The sequence below is a fragment of the Perissodus microlepis genome, chromosome 16, assembly GCF_051167445.1.
Source record: "Perissodus microlepis isolate ML-2025 ecotype Zambia chromosome 16, ASM5116744v1, whole genome shotgun sequence".
In the NCBI taxonomy this organism is placed as follows: Eukaryota; Metazoa; Chordata; class Actinopteri; order Cichliformes; family Cichlidae; genus Perissodus; species Perissodus microlepis.
Window position 1 is genome coordinate 24,253,005 of NC_140476.1, and position 20,908 is coordinate 24,273,912.

The following is a 20,908-nucleotide window of genomic DNA, read 5'->3' on the forward strand; positions in this document are numbered from 1 at the left end:
TTCTTTAGTGAATGAACTTTAGTTATGTGCTAAAATGGTTCAAAACATGCATGGAAATAATCCACAGAAAGATTATTGTGCTTACTTGGCAGGTTTTATTTTTGAGACCTTAGCTCAAAATCACAAACATGGTTGATGAAGGTTATAATTAAATTTTTAACTCATAATGCCCAGACAGTCTTCTTGATATTTTTGGATGGAGTTTAAATTATTCAGTGAAGCGCCTAAAAGACTGGACAGCAGGACTGGCAGCACCCCAATCCCCAGGCTTGCGGTATTCTCCCTTCTCCAAGAAGTACTGACGTCCACGGTAGTTGGAGTGCTCGTAGAAAACCCACCAACCATCGTAGACCTTACAGGAGTTGACCTCCCTCCAGCGGAACTTTTCCAGAAGTGAGGGGCAGTCCTCTGTGGCCTCCAGGGCCTGGCCGCCAAAGTCTGCCTTCTCATAAAGCTGCATCTTGTACTGGGTCCCACTGGTCTGGAAAGTGAGGGAGGGAGAAAGGAGGTGAAGATGGAGGTTAGTGCAGGGAAAAGAAAAGGGAAAGGATACAATGAGATTAGAATTGCATCTAATTGGAAAATTCGTACACTACATGTACACCTAATTTGAAGTTTGTCAGATACAGTGTGGCAGTTTAGAGAAAAGCTAATCCAAATTATTGATTATTTTTAAAATTGTAGTTCATTAGTTTCATTTGTCTTTGCTTGTGTTTAATGATGCTGTCACCTCTCAGCCGGTCACAGCACCTAAGCCTGAGGTCTCTTTCTATTGGAAGCACGTTTCTTTTCCCCACAGTCGCCACATGCTGCTCATAGTGGGATCATCTGACTCTTGGGGTTCACTTTAATATAAAGTTTATTTATTGTCTTGTTAGCTGCAAGTAAAATAACAAACAAGTATCTGAGTGTATAATTTGCCTCTCGATGATCATGGTAAACTAGTCTGTTGAAGGACTGTATACTCGGTATATTTGCCATAATCAGTGAGATACCTTACATTAATCAATCCTTCATTGTTTGCAGCGTGTGTTTGCTCACTGTTTTGTGCCTTTATAAATAGAACCAAACTGTACACACGCATCTACTAACTGCATTGATTTAAAGAGGCTGCAGGCTGTGGGTCAGCTGGACCAAAGCCTGCTCATACAAAGAGACTGATGTCACGCTGGTCTCCATCGACACAGCACTGCAGTAGCATGAACATGACTGGATGTCATCTCACATACTAAATGCTTTTTTGGGATGCCCTGAGCCCGCTGTGCCTTCAGTCTTTTAAGATATTCAAAAATTCGACTCCACACCTGCGGAGAACATTGTGAAGACTTCAGCTCTTTGTCATTGAGCGTGCAGTCTGTGCTCACAGTGCACAGTCAATAACAAATGACAGACAGGCTAAAAAAATTTGCACCTGCAGCAGAGCAGCATGCAGGCAACGCCTGACTTACAAAGTGGATCATCTTGCAGGAACTGAGGTGGTCGTTCAGTCCCATCCAGCGCTGATAATCTGGGTACTCCCCCCTGCTCAAGACATACTGGTAGCCCATGTAGTTTGGTCTCTCGTACACCACCCAGGCTCCACTCTCCACCCGGATGGAGTTGCAGCGGTTCAGGTAGGTGTGAAAATCTGAGCAGTCACTGTCGCACTCATAGCGACGGCCCTGGAAGTTCTTGTCCTCGTAGAAGACGATCTGAGGGGGGAACACATAACAGTCTCAGTGCTCGTCCACCTTTCACATTTGCTCTGTTAGGCAGTCTAAAGCCTGGTCCCTGTCTGAAAGCTCAGACATTTTAAAGCAAAGCCACTGTTAACAGCTGCTCAAACAAGCAGCGAGGCTTTAATTTACAACAGAGTATAAGGAAACAACATCTGCAGCAAACCTCTGTACTCTCCCACATGCACTTTTGCACCCGCACATTAAAACTAAACTCTTTGCATTGACTCACCCTGCCCATCTTGGATATATTGTGTGGGATAGCCTTGGTGATGATGAGTGATGGTGATGCTTCCCCCTGAGGTCTTGATGTTGCACTGGCCTTTGAGCAAGTGCCTTTTATATGCCCGCTTTCCCACATTTATAAACAGCAACAGTGGAGGCAAAAGGGGAACAATCGCTTTGTCATGAAAATGAGATCCAAAAATTGAGTCAGTGATTCTAGTGCTATTCAGTTTTTCCAGAAAAGCGAGGAAGGATTACGGCATAATGGCCAGGCGTGGGTAAGCGTCCATTGACCCCACTACTCTACTGGCTGGGTCCAGTGCCCACCGTTACACATGCCAGCTCCACCAGCTTGCTCCCACCTGGCAAGGACCTGCCAACTCATGACTTATTTCTTTTTTGGATGGATCCACATGAAGCAGTGGTGAAAGTATTCACATCTAATAAGTAAAAATGGGAAACACAAACGGAGTGACCTCACTTCAAAATTTCAGTCTGAAAGTGCTGAAATAACAAAAATAAGGAGAAAAAGTGAGTGTTGTAGATGTGAGTATGAAACAAGTAGTTAATGTACAATGTAGCGCTGGTTATAATATGCATGTGACTTTTAATGAAATGTTTACAATTATATACTTTTGCTCTTGATGCTACTTATTTTCTTTAACATTACTCATAATATGTGATTTACTTTTGCAGTATTGTGTTTCTTATGCATCCTATTTTCTAGGATTTTTTAATCAATCCAATAATTTGGACTAAAGTGGATTTGTAAACAATTTAAAAGGTTGGGGTGCCGCATAAATATGAACCCATATTTTATTCATAATAGAACAGAGAAAACATAACAAATGTTTAAACTGATCTCATTTGGAGTTTGATAGATGAGGGCAATAAAAGGCTTTAAAAGTAAGCACTACTAAAAGGAAACAGTTGGAGAAACATTTTACAGCTAATTTGGCTAAGTGGCAACAGAAATAAAAAGAGCACGTTAGAGAAGCAGAGGTTCTCTGAAGTAAACACAAACAATTTCAGAATCATGCTCCTCGGTCTAAAATTGTAAGGACTTTGGAAAAACTGGCATGAGCTCAGGAACACTAGCAGAAATCACTGTCTGTGAACACAGTTCACTGCGCCAAATACAGGTCAAAGAAGCCATACGTGAAAAAATTATCCTGAAACAACACCATCGTCTCTGGGCCAAAGCTCCTTTCAAACGGACCGAGGCAAAGTGCAAACTGTTCTGCGGTCAGAGAAATCCAAATCTGAAATTCTTTTTGGAAAGCTCAGATGTCACGTCCTCCGGGCAAAATATAAGAGGCACCACCCAGCTTGTTATCACCACTCTGTTCAAAAGCCTGAATCTCTGATGGTATGTGGTATTGGTGCCTATGGATCTGACAGCTTGGACATCTGGAAAGGCACCATCAAGGTGAAATACAAAGCAACAAAAGCTGCAGCTTTTTCAAAAAACAAAGAATATCTCAGCAAGACCATGCTAAACTGAATACTGCATCTATCAAAACAACATGACTTCATAGTAGATGAGTCCGGGTGCTGAACTGACTTTCCTGCAGTGCAAACCTTTCAAATGAAAACATTTGGCTCATCGTGAATGAACAATCAGACAAAGAAGGCTCTGGACTATGGAGCAACTAGACTCTTATATCAGAGAAGAACAGGGCAACACTCCTCTCCCAAAACTTCAGCAGCTGCTCTCTTCAACTGATGCTTTTTTTGTGTCCCGTTTGGATCTTTAGCCATCAGAATTGTTGTCTTAAGGCCAAGAAAGATGCCAAGCGGATTTATTTTACCAAGTGGATCATCATGACCTTGCCATATTGGTCCATTTGATTGACCTTTATTAAACTTATGAATTTATTTTATTTTCGGTTGCTACAAACGGGACAGACATGACTGGGGGATAGGACAGGGAGAAAGAATGAAAGAGAGGGAGAGAAAGAAAACCAGAGGGGAGAAGAGACGGTGAGAAGGGGGGAAGAAAGAAAGAAAGAAAAACAAACAAAACACCTGGATCACCTGTATGGAGAAAAAAAAACAGAAGAGAAAGCAAACAAAAAAAAGAGCAACATAATAAAAACAGAACCATCACAATAAACTAGCTAGCAGTAGATAACAGTAGATACTAAATAATAAACGATATTGTGCAGCACGCAAGATAGACAGCGCACAATGTGCTTTGAGGCAGCAGCCAAGAAAGGTGTAGTCCGCATCTGTGAACACCCGTGTGTACACCTGTGTGGATCAGCACGCTTGTATTCCAAAGGTTTCTCCATGTAACGATCTGCTAGGGAGTGTGGGGAGCCATAGCCCCGTCCACCAGGGTATGAAGCAGGTATGGAGGAGATCCAGGCCCCAGATATCCAGAGGCCCCAGAGTACAAGGACCCGAGGAGGACCACCAAAAGGGGGGGAACCGTGCCACCCTCCTGGGAAGAGCTGAGTAGAGCCCCAAACGAGAGGTCACCCAGCAGCTACGGAGCAGAGGCCAGAGGGGGTTGCAGTGGCGTGCCCGCAGGCTCTGCCGGCAGCCAGCTGTGCCAGAGAGGACCGAGCTTCAGGCCCAGAGGCCAGAGGCCTGAGGGCATCCCATCCCCCGGAAGGGGCCCAGCCGGGCCACAGGCGCCAGGCCCCGCCAGTCGGCCACCAGGAGTGAGCCGGTACATACATGAGCGCCCATCCCCAAACGACAAGGACCACCAATACACCAACGTCTGAGGGCATCAGCCACCGGCAGGGAGTGTGGTGAGGGGAGATAGGCCTCCGTACTTTGGAGGGCCTGAGATGTACCCAGAGAGGTTGAGTCTAAGACCCAACCTGACATATAGACACAGACGAACAGGCGCACGCGGACACAGACGTGCATTCCCACCCCCATATACACAACCAAATACTCGGCACTCACCCAACATGTAGACAGACACAAATAGACACTGCACAGACAGTCACACTCCCCAAACATACTCTATATCCCAGGTCCAGGTACCCCCGCCCCCAGAGGGGCAAGCTGCACCTAGACCCAGGAGATGTAACCCTTCTCTCTGGGGTGTAGGCAAGCGGACCACCTCCTTATCTGCAGTAGCAGGGAGGCCTCGCATCCCAGACCCCAGTCTGACGGCCAGCACCTCCTCCCAGCCCCCCAGCCCTGATGGCTAACAGAACCGGGGTGAGTGAAGACCTCAAACCTCCCTACGCCCGCTCATATGTAGTGTTGCTGTGTGCTGTTCTAAAGTGCATTTAAACCTCAGGAGAGCATGGTACTTGCTTCCTCTCAGAGAGCAGCACGGCTCCTCCCGAAAACCCTTAGTGTCTAAATGCATTTAAAATTGAGGGTAGGGCACCAGCGCCAGAGGTGGGTTGGAGTACAACGACCATCCTCTGGATGCTGTAAAACGTGCCCACCCCCACGGCCCTATATGTATGTGTTATGTGAGAGTGTGAGTAATGTGGATGTCTAGGTTGCAGAATTAAATTGAGGCACAGGCGGCCAGAAGGGGACAGAGGGGGAGTGCCTCCCCTGCACCCTGGTGACATACCTGCATCCCAAGCCCTGCGTGTGTGGGTGGGAGTGGTAGAGCGGGAATAGGGAGGCAGCTGAGGATGGGGAGGGAAGAAAGGGAGGGGCAAGCGGCCCCTCCCTGGGGCCAGCTCCCCCGCTGACCCCAGTAGGCACCCACACTCTGGAACCCACCAGGGCAAGGGGGCCCAGGCCCATCCGGACCGGGGCCCGCAGCAGCAGCACCGCCCAGCCCCACAGAGTCCGGGGCAGCCCACCTGACTCCACCCCAGAGAAAACTGCACCCACCCCATCATCCAATCATCTCCCAAACTACACAAGACAATAGACACCCAGGCTGAGTTCATTCTCCACCTCTCCTATATCTCTCCCCCCACCTGCAGAGTGAGCTCCTGTGGTGAGGAGACCACCTGCAAAGATATAACAACCTCCCCACCAGTTAGAGAGCCCCCTAGTTGGGCTGATGCACCAGAGGCCCCCTGCACTGGGGCTGAGCCCCCCTGCTCTTCAACTGATGCTAAAAGAGGCGCTGCAGCACAGTGGTAAACTTGGAACATGCAGCTGCCATCAAATTCAAAATAAGCTTTTTTTTCCTGAAAATGGTACATTTAATTGTCTTCTGTGTTGAATAAAAAAAATTGATTTATGAAATCTGCAAGTCTTTGCATTCTGTTCTTATTTACATTTTACACAAAAGTTCCAACTTTTACAGAATTAAAATTTTACTGTGCGTTCTGTCGTGTAATAAAATTCAGTGTTAAGTGGCTTAACAAACAGGAAATAATGGTGAGGTACAAGGACTGAACTGAAAATGAATGAAAAAGCAGCGAATGTCCAAAGACAATTTTTGAAAGCCTCTCAGAAAGCCTGGAGAACTACTGGCACCAATATATATATAATATACCACTCTAAAAGTCTGGCTTCTTGGAAATAAAATACAAAGAAATGAAGGTTAGAAGACTTTTGCACATTATTGTAAATATCCAAAGAAACACATAAGATGCGACCAGGTTGTAGTCAAAACCTTTATTTCAGTTTTTAACAATTAAAAATGACTTGGTGCTCTTGCACAGAGCTGTGCATCAAATTAACAGGACCATTTTTTAGTAAACAACAGCATTAAGGCGTTTACAGCATGAATCAGTTCATCCTGAAACTGTTTTAAGCACATATTCCCTTCATTTGCTATTTCCAATACAGTGCTGCCCTGATGATTTCAAGCAGGCCTTCTGTGTATAATTTACATCATATTTTGTATAGAAGTCAAAATTCAGCGTGCCGTAAAGTATATGTGGAAAGAGGAAGCTAACTGCCTGAAGTACACTTGGAGGTATTCACTGCTAACAGTTATTCTAGAGGTAAAGTAGATTTATGAAAAATAATTATTATGCAGTGCTAAAAATCGACATCTTTATTCAAAAATAAATATACATTTAAGTTTTCTTGGAAAACTGGTCACCAGTTTATTAAATCATGCCTCAGCTGGAACAGCAGATTAGCTTGTTCTGTTGTACTGAAGAAATTCAAGCACGACTCTGCAGCAGCTGCACTGTCATGTGAGAGCAAAATCGAGCACACAAAACAGCGTCACTACAGCTATTAGCAGCATGTGAGTAACGGGTTATACACACACACGCACACACACACGAAAATGCTTTATTAATATTCTAAAAAATAATAATACTATTACGATCTAGGTACTAACATGCCCCTTTAGATTCGAAGTGCTTAAAATGTTCAGCATCTACATCCATCCATCCTCCATCTACATCTTTAAATGCTCAGCAGGTTCCCTCAGAAAACTTGTATACGAGGTCTGTTTGAGAAGATTCGGCGTCAGTAGGTGCATGGAAGAGACGACAGGGTCTCCAGAGGGCTGTGCTAGGAAGCAAGTTCAACATATCTAGGCTCTGTTTGAGTTAGCTAGCTTAAAAACCATAGCTTTCTGCTATCCTATTGATGTTGCTTCATAGTCCATGACCACACTGAACCACAGTTACCCATAATTCAGCACCTGAAAGCTGTCTATCAAATTAATTCAAACAGGTTTTGGTTTCTCTATTGCAACACAAAGTTCACCTAAACACTGGATGGACAGTTGGTACCAAATTATGTTTGAAAAAAAGACTGACTTCTTGAAAACAATGTGTCAGGGTATATTTACTCGACTGTCAATCACAGCTAATCGTTGTGCCTAGTTTGTTCCTCCTCATCCTCACTCTGAAGAAGACAATAAGCAGGAAAATGTCTCTTTAAAGCATGTGGCGACTTCACACATGCCTCATCTTTACAGAGTGTGTGTGGCACATGATGTTGTTTGATAACAAGCCAATTCACTCCCACTTTAGACATGTCAAACATTTAGCTGCCTTTTCTCAAGAAGGAACTGTGAACTTGGACACAACTGTAAGCTGTAAAGCTTAACCAGCAGCAAGAACTCACAGCAGCACCGTGTGAGAAGAAGACCATATGTAACCTGCATGTGCAAACGGCCATGTTGCCTTAATTTACAAGTGCAATTATTCTGCTGGCAAAAAAAGCAAACAGTAAAATTCAACACGCCATGGATGACTGCCCCACTGCCTGTCCAGTCCTCATATGTTTGGGATCATTAACTTGGTTGGTGTCTGCTGCTGCCCCATCAGAGTCCTTTACAGAGGCTATTGTGGGTGGGATTAGGCTGTCCAGTTCCTGCCTTTGACCCGTTTCCAGAAGCCACTCATGAAACTTCATTTCCACCAATTCCTGGAACTGTTGCTTCTGCTCCCTGGAAAGACAGAGAACGTAAAAGAAAGTTGCATTTAAATGGTATAATATTGAAAATAACAGAGCTTAACAAAAAAAGTCTTTCTGAAATGAAGCAGAGAAAATTCTTAGCATCATTCACCTTATTTCCTACATTTATGCTCCAGCAACAATATGCGTGTGTTTAATTTTCTGTTTCTTAACCTGGTACTTTAATAGCTCGTATATAGTAGTAGCAATGTCAATGTTGTCAATGGAGACAGTGTACAGAATATGTGATCAATGGGTCTGTGGGCCACTCTTACTTGTGGTCATGTGGGCCTGCCAACCAGCCGCAGACAAGAGCGAAGTTCTAACATACAAAGAGCTGAAGTGAAACTGAGCATTAAAACCAATGAAGCGTCCACTATAGCCACTATCTGTGCTCTTCTTCTTTTTAATAAAGGTCTTCTTCATTTTCACTCCTCCATAGTCCTCTACCTGCCTGCATGCTCAGCACTCCAGATGATTGGATATCATATTCCTGTTTTGGAGTTAAAACAAAGACTAGCCTCTGTAGGAGGCATTAGTTTGTCTATATAAATTTGTAGCAGTTTTTCAAGCTGAAAACTTTCTGATTTTTCAGATTTTCTTGTGAGCACAAATTGCAACCCAGTTCAGAAAGAGTGGATCACAATCTAATGCTTCCAAACATGAATCCTCACATGAACCTCACAGCACCTTCAGTGTTGTACATCATAGTTAGAGTCATAGTATCCAATCACAACATTCAAAGCAGAATGAAGACTTTCCAATAAGACTATCTTTGAAACGACTGTTTAACTAACGTTCCTCTATTGGTCTCTGACCAGTACATGGATACTATATAAAATCGAATGTTTTGAAACAAATCCAAAACTCTTGCCTTGTCTCTTGTCTGACAGACAATTTAGATGTCACATCACTGACCAATCGAGTGGTGCCACTGCCAAAACTTTTGGTATGCAGATATACAATCGTGTTCCTGCCAGTTAAACATTAAATACGTGTATTTCCTTTAAAAGATGAACATCTATTTATGAATGTAAAGAGCCAGTGGAGAACTGCCTCGTGCAACCCGTCTGACATCAGTGTGCTCACTAAACTGCATATCTCTCACACATAGCAGTTAACTGACATTCATATTGATTTTTTGGAATGCCTTTGCTGTTCCAATTTTCCACTGATTAAAAGGCACGCTACATAATGAAACACTAAAACTTACTTGAACACATGTATAGGTGGCTGAGCCACTGCTTAATAAAGGTTTGGGGGTCAATTTCTCACTCACTTGCTCAGCCGGGCCTCTATCACAGTCTTCTGCCAGTTCTGTATCCTCCTCTTCTTTTCGTCCAGAGCTGCCTGGTATGAAGGAGGCAGACCACCGGGCACCTCACACGTGTCTCCCTCCATCTGAAAAGGCACGACCAGCGTGTGGAACTCTGATGGTGGCAGCAAGCGGTAGCAGGAGGGGTCTGGGCTGGACAACGTATTGAGTGAGTGGCTGGCAAGGCCCTCGGTCACCAGAAGTAAGGGCTGATCCCAGAGATTAGGGACAACCGCCAGCCCCACACTGGCCATGTGATCCTCCAAGGAAGGGTAGAAAGTGTGGAAAGGACCTAGAGTAATGTCCGTGTTTCCCGGCAGTAGCAACGGGCGTGTGGGCGTAAGGGCATGGATGGTGCAACGTGAGGAAGTTCCAATAACAATTCGGCCGGCCATGCACACCACCCGCACATTCTGGCAGCTGTGGATGTGGACGCTGGTCTCAACGGGACCCAGAACCACAGTGCTGTCACGGCATTTGTCCACACTGACTGATCTAAAGGAACAAATTCAACAACAGAAAGAACATAAACTGTACAGATACAGCCACTGAAAACTGCCGCTTTCAGCCAGAGATCAGCCAACTGACAGTCAGCCTAGGAACGGGAATCGAGAACCAGTTCTTGTAGAATACCGGTTCCCAGTAGGGCAATTCCTTGTAATCATTAGTCTGCCTGCCTATCAATTCCGCTTATGGTGCTTGCACTCTTGGCCTGTATGCTAAAGATAACCCAACTTCTATTACTAGAAGGCAACCTTACCTGAGAGGTGAGAGAAGGTATATGAAGGCATCAGCACATCTATGGATTTTAATGTTGGCACCAGTCAGCTTGTCTGAAGTTTTAGCCAGGGTCTGTTTTAAGACTTGTGACATCAGCACCATTTTACTACCAGGTGGTGCCATGTGGGTGTTCCTGGCTATCTTGGCTCTCTTCATGGCCCCTTCCACTAGAACACACAAACACACATGGGCGGTCAAAGAAAGGCACAAAGTGAAGACCGTGAGGAAGGACTAATGCCAGATGATTTTACTAAACCTTGCTGAGCCCAAGCGAGCTTCTTGCCCGAATGGAGACAGGCAGTTATTCCAAAGGGATTCAGAGTGAGGCTGCGCTGGAGGCAGGAGAGGAGATTGTGCAGGGGGAAGGAACGGGTGAGCGAGGAGTACCCAGCTTGTGTTTGGAGTGGACCTTTGGTCAGCAGCCGGTGAATGGGCTGAACAGCTTTTCCTTGGCAAACTGAGCCCTCCAGAAGCAGACCCAAGCTCCGCACAGCGTCCAGGGATACCTGATAGAACATAACTGAGAAATCAGTTACAGTACGGACTTGTTTTTATATTTCAAATAGTATAGATTAATACAAGAGAAATTCTCTAATCAAAAATTTTAACATAATGAGTTTACTTTAACAGCTACAATTTGCTGTTAATGTTTTATTTACACTAGTGAAAGAAAAAAAATGTGCAGCCATAAATCTAACTCATCTATCAATTAAGATGGAAAGTCAGAAACGCCAGACTGACCACCTCTGTAAATGCAGAGGTTTTGACAGTTTTCTGCTCTGGAGCATTCAGGTGTGTGTCATTACAATGTGAAGGAGGAACAACACCAGCACTGATCTTAGAGAAGCACTTGTTGCTGTCTATGAAGTCGGGAAGGGGGTTAGGCTATTTATTATCATTCTGCAGAAAGAACAATTATTGACAAGTGGAAAACATTCAAGAAGGATTTCACCCCAGTGTCAGACTGTGCAGTACACCTGAGAAACAGCAAAAAACCCAAGAGCTACATCTCAGAGTCCAGAGGCCTTGGTTAGCATGTTAAATGTGAAAGTTGATAACAGTACAGTTAGAAAAAGAATGGGAGGACTGTTAGGAAAAAGCCTCGTCTCTGCAAAAAACACTTTACAGTCACTGAGTCAACATCAGCTCCTCTGTATACCAAAGTATTCTAGAGTCAAATGGCAGCAAACAGCTGGATGGCTGAAAAGGAAAAGAATCAAAGTGGGGTATTTAAGCCCAGACCTTAACCTGACTGAAATGCTATTGGAGGACCTTACGAGAACTTTTGTGAATTAGTTCTGATAAACTCCACAGTTTATCATCTACCCAAAACAAACTATTTTAGGTCTTCTCCCTTCCAGCCATCTTTCTTCTAATTGGCTGTCCTTCATGCACAGTGGGTTTGAACAGAAGGTGGGTAGCGCTCGATGCTCACAGTGAGTGGTATGCCTGTTGCAGAATTTTTTCTTCTGCATTAACTGAACTGTTCTGAAATCCTATGCTGCAATGCATGCAGTAACCTGATGTGAAACTACACCGACATGTAACTGTGAATGTTCACATCACATTGACGCAGCCAGCAATGTCTATGTCTGATGCTTTAGACACTGCCATTTCTTTTTACACATTTACAGCTACTTCCTCTTCTGATACCAGTTTTCAAATTGGCTGCAAAAGAACAGATCAACTCAAAGAAGAACGCCATCGCTAACTAGTGTTTCGGCAAAGAGATGCAGAGCAACATGGGCACACCAGTACAAGCAGAAATGTTGGCAACAACATTTGACTATCATGTAGGCTCTGCACAGATTCAGTGCAGAGGTAGAAATCAAGCTTCAGAATACAACATTAGAGATAAATACTCTCAGAGACAAGATAAAGATGCAAGAGAGGCAACAACTACCTGAAACAGACTGATTAGCTCACAGGGATTGCTTCTACATATATGCCTATAAGAATATATTTAAGAAGATATATTAAATAAACTGGTATCTTAAATACTCTGGCTAGCACCAAATATTGTTAAAAATATCTAGATTGTGTCTGTGACCTAACTCAGGATGTGTGCTTGCTTTTCCCAGACCTGGCAGTCTCTTAGGGCCTGTCCAGATTGCGACAGTTGACCAGGCTCCACTAGCAGCTCCAAAATCTCTGCCAGATGGCTTTGCACGAAGAACAGGTGAGCCTGATCATCCCAATTCTGCAGAACCAAAACAGGAACAAAACTGGACTATAAGTGGTTAACTTCATATACACCACCATACAATAATTTGCACCAGATCTAATTAGAACTACACAATACTATAAATCCTGCTGCATTGTTGGTCATTCTGTTTTATCTTTCATGGCAAAGAGAACCTTGTTCTGATAGCTAGTCTTGGACTCTCTGTCTGATGGAGACGGGGAGCGAGTGCGATGGCTGGGCCACTCTTCCCCAATCAGAGAGGTGCGCAGAGACACGCGGTTCAGCTGCTGAATGTAGAGGAAAAGGAGAAACTGCAGAGTGTCCACAGACAACTGGTGCACAAAGGAAAGGGAAAAAAACCACAGGTTACCTATCAATATGCAGCCGCTCTTCCTTCAAATCTGACGGCAAGGTTACAATAGTATCAGTCCTTGGAATAAATATTTAAACTTTATTTAACCTTGTTCCTCTGCTGGTCCAGCTCACTTTTAGTAGAACACTGGGAAAGACACTCAGCCCACTCCAGCCTCTCCTCTGGTGTATGACCTATCAGAAGGTCATAGGTCTCAAAGTAGAGCCACGCAAGGTCTTCTGGAAGCTGCAACTTTCCACAGGCGATATGCCTCCACATGGGCCAGCTCAGGATGGGGAAGCAGCCATTCCTTGTTCGCACGTAGATAGCCATCTTTCGAAGATAGTGTAGGTTTAGCTTGGAGGATGGTGCCACCTACAATGATAGTAATTCATGCTATTTACAAGATTTACAGCTCTTGGCTGATATCATAGTGGGAGTATATTTACCTGTAGGGCACCAAGTAGGAACGGTTCCATGCGTGGCCATATGCTCACACCGTTTGCCTCCATGTCTGAAGAGTCAGAGTACAAAACCATGTGACATACACCGATAATTAATTACTTGAGTATTTGACACTGTATAAGTACAATACACTTTTAAATCACAATGACAGAGCCATTACTGGATTATGATTATTAGTCACGAACCAGGGAAGGAGCTGGGGAGCACTAGCAGTTAAACTGGTCAAACTGGACAGTTACAATAACATAATGCTTTGTTATTTCGCACAGACTCAACCTCTGTCCACACTGTTTAGTTCACCATGTCACTCATACTCCAGCCACTTTAACTCTGTACACACACAACTGTGTATCAATTCAGATACAGCGCAGGATGTTCTGCTTTTACTCACTTTTTTTTAAACTCATCGCATTTCATGAACCTTCTCTTTGTTTTTGTTTTTTTAGTACAGCGACAACAGACCTAATCTTCAAAAATGACCGTTTAATTACAGGTTGAAAAATATCTTCCTGGCATCCAGGCTGCTCGTGCCATCAACACTAGGCATCTAATTTCAAGTTTGACAAGCTAATCAAAACTAAGCTAACATCAATCCAGTAACACAGTAAATATATGCACAAAACTCACTTGTTTTTGCTGTGGCACAACAAGAAATGAAGCCGAATACCAGGCGCACTGATATTTGCTCATAAAGTTAACTCCAACATAAAAAAGTAGGGCTGGCCAGCTTAGCTTAGCTCCAGTTAGCTAGCTGAGCTAGGACAGCTCTGGATCTTACTGTCAGACTTTGTGTCCTCGTCCTGTTACTGGGATCTTCGGCCTGAATGAGAAAAGGGCCGACAGGTCAAGGACTCATAGGTGGGTATACAGAGGAGGACGAGTGCAGTGGTTACTGGTTTGTTGTCAGACTCACATTTGCCGTCCTTCCTATTTGGCGCCCTCCTCTCCACTCAGATCTCAACAGACATCTGTTGCGCGCAGCTCCCGGGGGCGCGCTTCAGCCTGCACTATGAGCATGGTGCCCGGGTTTTTTTATTCACCGAAATGTTCAGTTTTTTATTAGTTGTACTTATAGATATAACAAAAAACAAAAGCAAAAAACAAAAAACAAAAAAAAAAAACCAAACAAACCCAAAAAACATCGGCGCAAACAGTTATATATGACAAGAAAGGGCTGCTGAGAAGAAAGGTGTGAGCTGTCTCTTTAACGCTGGGCAGAGTTTTTCGGGAGAGGACGATTTGCCGACATCCAGTGGGCGGGCTTTCTCTGACAGGAGGAAGAAGGCTTGTGGCTGACTGACTGGCAGCTGGGATCCGAGCTTTAAAAAGCCGGTTGTTCTTTGCTACCTCCTTGAGAAATCCTGAGATCTATGGCTGCTAAAGGGATGAATCTGTGTAACGTGTGCTGCCTGCTTCTTTATGCTACTACGGCGGTGCTTGCCGGGTAAGTGGCGTTCGCTCGGACAGCGGCGAAACAGCATCGCCAGCTGGTACACATGTTTCACTGTGATTGGTCTAGACGTGCTCTCCATGCGTGGAACAGTCTGACACACAGAGCTAACTTGCTAATAAGTGCTTTCGTTGTCTTTTGCGCCTCACTCATTAAAAAGTGTATCCACCACTTGTAAGGGCCGTGTTTTAAGTGACTACCTAGCTTAGTTAGCTTGGAGCTAGCCATTACGGCAGATGAAGCTGCTGCATACTGTCTATGGAAGCCACACTGGCTTACCCCCCGGAGATTGTAGCTAACTCGGTGTTTTACAATCTAAAAGTAGCATCATTGCCATTTGATAACGGTTTCTCGTTTTTCTTCTACCTCTGTGCCTCCTGTGTCTGCCTCATTTGTGCCATCTTCCTCTCTCCTGTAGGCGAGATTTCTATAAAATCTTGGGGGTGAGCAAGAGTGCATCAATCAGGGACATCAAGAAGGCCTACAGAAAGCTGGCTTTGCAGTTACACCCCGACAGAAACCAAGACGACCCGCAAGCCCAGGACAAGTTCGCGGACTTGGGGGCAGCCTATGAGGTAGATGTGTAGCCATTGTTGTATTCTTGATGCTAGTGATATCCGAGATGAGTAACAATGAAATTGTTTTTGAGTTAAAAGACTGTTATATTTTCATAGTATCAGCTGTGTTCGGGGACAGTAGCGTAGATTTAATCCTATGTGGGTATAAAACCGCCCAAAGACGCCGATACAACTGTTTTATAAGCCTGAAATTTGGTTGGTGTTGGTAAGATCTCTGCGATTGGACGATTAGACCGTGTGGCTGAATCTGATTGGCTGTCAGGCAGCACAGCTGGTGTATTGAAAATTCAGACGTGGATGAGTGGGAGTGGATTCGGATAAGCGCTGCAGGTGTTTCCTTGTCAAACGTTCACGTTTCTTTTAAAAACGGAAGGATGCCGCAGCAAGTTCACTGATTTGTAACACAAAACTGAAATTGGTTATTAATCGAGTTTTATTAGTCGAGGTGGGTCTATAAATGTATCTCTAAATGAATGACAATATAGTAAAAATAATAGAAAATAATTGACAAGATCTACATAAATTCTTTTGAAGTTTTTTTTAAAAAATTGTTTCTATTGAGGTACCTCAGGCACCAAAACGATAACAATCTCAACCATAAAGTTCAGTAGGTATTTGTTTAAAGAAATCTAAAGTGGTGGTACAATATATAACAAATAAAAATATTTCAAAACCAGAATTTGAAATGGCTTACTAAATGTAGGAACAGCAACATATCCAACATTCTTTGGTAGTCTCTTCAGGTGCTCACCTTGAAATTGAGAAAAGTTTAACTTGGGACCTCCCCACTTGGATTTTTTGCCTGTTGTTGCTGAATGAGGGAAGAGAGCTCTTTGTCACCTCAGTAAACACCTTCTTCGTTGGTTGAGGAGCTCACTTACTAGTTTCAAGTCCTGTTACAGCATAATCTTCATGTTGTAAATTATGCTCACTGTTAGAGTCAAGAAGATTATTTCTCAGTACAGTCTGATCTGCCTCTCACATATATCTAGTTTCAAAAAGGTTGACAAAAAGAAATGAGGTTCAGCTTGATGCTTAATGATGGGAGATAATGTTTTATCTATAGTCTGTGGTTGAAACAACGGGAGACAATGACAAACTGATTAGCAGTAGCAACAGCCGTAAAAGTTTTCTATGAATTTCCAAAATCTCATCATCTTCTAAGAATGGAGCCATTGCTGCTTTTCTCAGGTGAAAGCACTTCTACAGCCTCAATGTAATTGCTGGCTGTTCCTTCTAATGGGTCAACTGTTTGTATTCTCATATTTGAAAAAGTATATATTTTATACGTAAGCTTTAAGATTGTTTCAGTAGTAACAGTTCACTGACTTTTCATTTCATTCTTTAATGAATCACAGTCAATTTCAAAAACTAACACAGCTTTCAAGAGCCCATCGACATTTTGTTTTTTTTTACATTGAATTATGACACTCACACGTTGTATCAGCGGAGAGAACAAAGACTGCGGCATGTGGCCATTGTGTGATTGACAGGTTGTCTGTTTGTAGGTCCTCTCAGATGAGGAGAAAAGGAAACAGTATGACATGTATGGAGAGGACGGGCTCAAAGAGGGTCACCACAGCTCTCACAACGATATCTTCTCCAGGTTGGTTTCATGAGCTCAGCTGGATTTTATGCCAGGTTCAGCTAAATGTATGTATAATGTCCACTCATGCTACTGTTCCTCCGTCTGTAGCTTCTTTGGTGACTTTGGGTTCATGTTTGGTGGCAACCGACAGCAGCAGGACAGGAATATTCCCAGAGGAAATGACATAATATTGGACTTGGAGGTTACACTGGAAGAAGTTTACTCTGGGAACTTTGTGGAGGTGTGGAGAAACTCCTGGTTTCCAAACGAACAGTCTTTAGCATCCTTTATTCACATTTCAAGTTTGTTCCACAAAGAGGAGCTAGCTATAGAGTGTCACTTCATTCAGTCATCAAACTGCAAGGCTTAACGATGAATCGTCTAATTTACTACCTGTAGATTTTCATGTTATCAACACTTATTTTTCCCGCTGTATGCAGGTTGTACGTAACAAGCCTGTAGCTAAAGAAGCTCCTGGTAAAAGGAAGTGTAATTGCAGACAGGAAATGAGGACGACCCAGCTTGGACCTGGACGTTTCCAGATGACTCAGGAAATGGTGTGCGATGAGTGTCCCAATGTGAAGTAAGTCAGCTCCTGTTGTCATCATTAAATGGGGCCTATTATGCTTTTCCTTATTTTCTGTGATACATGGCTGTGACATCATAGAAAATGTCCCTAATGTGGTCATCTCAGGCACACAGCTCTGGTGCAGAAGCCCCACCCACCTGCTGTTTGTGAGGCATTATGAGGAATATGTTGAACTCTCAATCAAGCAAAGCAACTCTGCTGCACCAGTAAAACAAATGGACAGATATTGAGCAACACAAGTCCACAGTACAGATGTTACTACTCAATTTATAAATGATAACCCCATTTTGGACACCACTGAAAATGAGATGAAGCATCTGAAGTCGTAAATTTGAATGTCTCTAACCCAAGTTTGGACTTGGCCACTGATTGTACAGCTACAGGGTTTGAATCTGCGATGCTTCCATTTTAATTTTTGATAACTGCTTCAGGTTGTATGTTGGTCTAGCTCTCTCAGAATGACATTGATCTGTTGCTGCAGATGTCAGGTGTGTTTATTACATGTATCAAAGTCGGTACTGATTTTTAGATCATGTATTGCTTCTCGTTTCAATCACTTCTGATTCTTATTTCCTGATGTGCGAAGTTTCTGGCAGAGTTGATCTTCTTTTTCCATCAGGGTGTGTTTTAGTTGCCAAGACCTTATGATTGGATTTGAAATGAACCCGAGAATACAGATCCAGGAGTCTAGGCAGAGAACCCTGGACCTCGCTCTCCCTAGCCAACTGCTCCTGCTTATCCAGGGGAGGGAATGCTTATGGGATATTTTGAAAAACACATCAGGAATCCTAGATTTTTGCTTAACGTACTTAATAAATTGACCAATAAATTGTATTAACAAATACATTCTCTGATGTTATCTTATCTGCAGGCTGGTGAATGAAGAGAGGACCTTAGAGGTAGAGATCGAGCAAGGAGTGAGAGATGAGATGGAGTACCCTTTTATTGGAGAAGGTAACTGCTTTGTAAATCTTAATTCGTTAGCTTTTTGTCACTCCCTGTTTCTAACATTTTACTCTGACCACAGGGGAACCTCACATCGATGGAGAGCCTGGAGACCTTCGATTTCGCATTAAAGTGTTGAAGTATGAACAGATTTCTGTGTGTGTGAGAGAGAGAGGCGTGCACCAATTAGAATATAAGTATAGTGACCGACAAGTGATGTGGGGATGTTTCTACTTTATAGACATCCTGTGTTTGAGCGCAGAGGAGATGATCTCTACACTAATGTCACCATCTCTCTGGTGGAGGCACTGGTTGGCTTTGAGATGGATATAGTACATTTGGATGGACACAAGGTTCTGTATATGCTTCTTGTTTTGAAAGATTAGATTATTTGGGGAAAAATAAAAACATGTATAAGATTGATAGTAAATGTTTGTCTGTCTTTGCCTGGCAGGTCCACATAGTGAGGGATAAGATCACAAAGCCCGGTGCTCGAATGTGGAAGAAAGGAGAGGGACTGCCCAACTTTGACAACGTCAACATTCGAGGTTCCCTCATCATCACCTTTGATGTAGACTTTCCTCAGACACAGCTCGACGACCAGCAGAAAGAAGGTCAGAGTGTGGCAGTGTTAAAGGGTGGTCTGGGAGAAGTTAAGGACACGTCATATCTTAAGGGGACCTACTGTATTCTGCTCATTTAGTCCTTATTTATCTTACAAGGCTTTCCTGCTTCTCTTTTAAACGAGGCATGTTAGCTCTTTCAAGTTCTTCTGATTGGCTGCCCCTCCTAAGCAAAAGATTTGAAGAGCAGGTGACTGAATGTCTGAGTTGACCAAACTTGGGCCGTGTCAACCATAAGAACACTACGTACATAACAGAAAATAAGGATTGGTCCCCTGTAAGTGATTCAAATTTACAAAGAGAGATGCCAAAAACAAATAGTTGAATTTAGAGTTTATAAATTGAAGTTATACCTTTTTTAAAAGTTTGTCTTCAGAAAAGGTTTATATGCCAAGTAGTTATTCTATATGTAATTTAATTGAATGGGACAGAAGAACAGTCTTTGTTACATGTTCTCATTTCTGAACAGGATCAATGATGTTGTAGTTCGATGTGCTCGCGGGGAAAGGTTTTTAACAGCAGCTGTCACCGTGTCGTTGCAGGTATTCGGAATCTTCTGAAACAGGGATCTGTACAGAAGGTTTACAACGGACTACAAGGATACTAACGCACCGAGCGTCAGCGCCTGAACTGATTCACATACCACCCAAACACACACACAGACACACTTGTTCAGTCAGCAGGAGCGTGATCTGTAATCCTAGCCAGGGTGTATTTATTATTTTTCAGATTTGTCTCAGGATGGCTTGAATCCAATTTGTTTTTACTTTTTAAATGTTCTACATCTTATCAGCAGTAGCACAACAGCAGATGTTTTATGTGAGGTGTAAAAATGGACACTCTGAACCTTTTCATTCCCTGCATTACCCTGTAACAGTAGGTCTTTTTGTCCATATTTGTATGTCAAGTTTACTTCTTTGTATCTGAAAGCACCTACTCATGTGTCAACCGCTGCTCCTTTGTGGAGAGGACACCGTTACAGCCCTCTGTGTCTGCTGAAGGATGAGCTACTGACAAACTGGATATCTGAAGAATGTTCAACCTGTGCAAGAGCAGAAGTTTCTCCATTTCTGGTCTTTTTGTTTTAGATGAGTTTTATGAATGTAACAGCATCACTTGCTGAGTGATGGAACTGTTGTTGCTCTGGCCTGACTCCTGTTCAATAATACTCTGTAAATAGGAAAGAACAAATCCAAACCTGTTTGTTGTGTTTGAGTTTTCCTAACTTATGTTGGCGCGTTTCTGTTTGACATGATGTGACTGGAGAACTGTCAGCATTGCACAGCCCCACGTTCACTGTGACAGGAGTTGACCTCTTAAGTTAAACAGTGAAGGCAGTTTGCTCCAGCGTGTGTTTTCCACACCTCTGACACTCTATAGCTCAAAGGGACTTCACTCTATGAAGTAACGGCGTCCCTGTTGACTATAATGGGCTTTTCTGATTTACCTTGACTCTTAAGCGCGATGCTGCCTCCCAATTCTGAGTGTCGTGGCCTTAAATGTAAATTATTTGGCAGTTTTTACATTTCCTAGGGGATATTGTACTTTTGATTGACAATATAAATAAAGATTTCTACAAATTCTGTTGGCATGTTGTACCCCAGATTCACCAGTAGATGATGTCAGAGTCAAGTAAATAACAAGCTTAGAAAACCTAAAAGTTAAAGCTCTAAAGTTACAAGGAAGGAGGAAAAACTAAAAGGTTTCTGCTTTTTTCCACACACAAGAATTGGATGTACTGATGTGTAGAAATGGTTGCATCTTTGGGTGCTTTGGGAGAATTTGGTGC

The 20,908-nt window shown here is 43.3% G+C and overlaps 3 protein-coding genes across 8 annotated transcripts; 1 reads left to right on the top strand and 2 right to left on the bottom strand.

Annotated features, from left to right (window-relative positions):
- Positions 1–5: 5 nt before the first annotated feature.
- crygs2 (crystallin, gamma S2) lies at positions 6–2,211 on the bottom strand. Its single transcript, XM_084954981.1, has 3 exons — positions 1,948–2,211; positions 1,449–1,691; positions 6–481 (listed from the first exon to the last, which is right to left on the bottom strand). The coding sequence occupies exons 1-3, from the start codon at positions 2,074–2,076 to the stop codon at positions 209–211; spliced, it is 645 nt and encodes a 214-aa protein (XP_084811107.1). The 5' UTR covers positions 2,077–2,211; the 3' UTR covers positions 6–208.
- Positions 2,212–6,485: 4,274 nt separating this feature from the next.
- tbccd1 (TBCC domain containing 1) lies at positions 6,486–14,423 on the bottom strand. Of its 6 annotated transcripts, none has more exons than XM_084954968.1 (10): positions 14,260–14,421; positions 14,125–14,166; positions 13,331–13,395; positions 12,990–13,256; positions 12,703–12,861; positions 12,428–12,544; positions 10,601–10,850; positions 10,325–10,511; positions 9,529–10,059; positions 6,486–8,241 (listed from the first exon to the last, which is right to left on the bottom strand). In XM_084954968.1, the coding sequence occupies exons 3-10, from the start codon at positions 13,391–13,393 to the stop codon at positions 8,028–8,030; spliced, it is 1,788 nt and encodes a 595-aa protein (XP_084811094.1). In that variant the 5' UTR covers positions 13,394–13,395; positions 14,125–14,166; positions 14,260–14,421; the 3' UTR covers positions 6,486–8,027. The 6 variants fall into 6 exon arrangements, with proteins under 6 accessions (XP_084811094.1, XP_084811096.1, XP_084811098.1 ...); XM_084954970.1 differs by having other exon boundaries at positions 13,974–14,166; XM_084954972.1 differs by having other exon boundaries at positions 12,990–13,214; positions 13,974–14,423.
- A 153-nt stretch (positions 14,424–14,576) lies between these two features.
- Positions 14,577–20,702, top strand: dnajb11 (DnaJ heat shock protein family (Hsp40) member B11). Its single transcript, XM_084954975.1, has 10 exons — positions 14,577–14,790; positions 15,215–15,371; positions 16,883–16,980; positions 17,071–17,203; positions 17,403–17,545; positions 18,423–18,505; positions 18,579–18,636; positions 18,738–18,849; positions 18,951–19,110; positions 19,662–20,702. The coding sequence occupies exons 1-10, from the start codon at positions 14,717–14,719 to the stop codon at positions 19,724–19,726; spliced, it is 1,083 nt and encodes a 360-aa protein (XP_084811101.1). The 5' UTR covers positions 14,577–14,716; the 3' UTR covers positions 19,727–20,702.
- Positions 20,703–20,908: the final 206 nt, after the last annotated feature.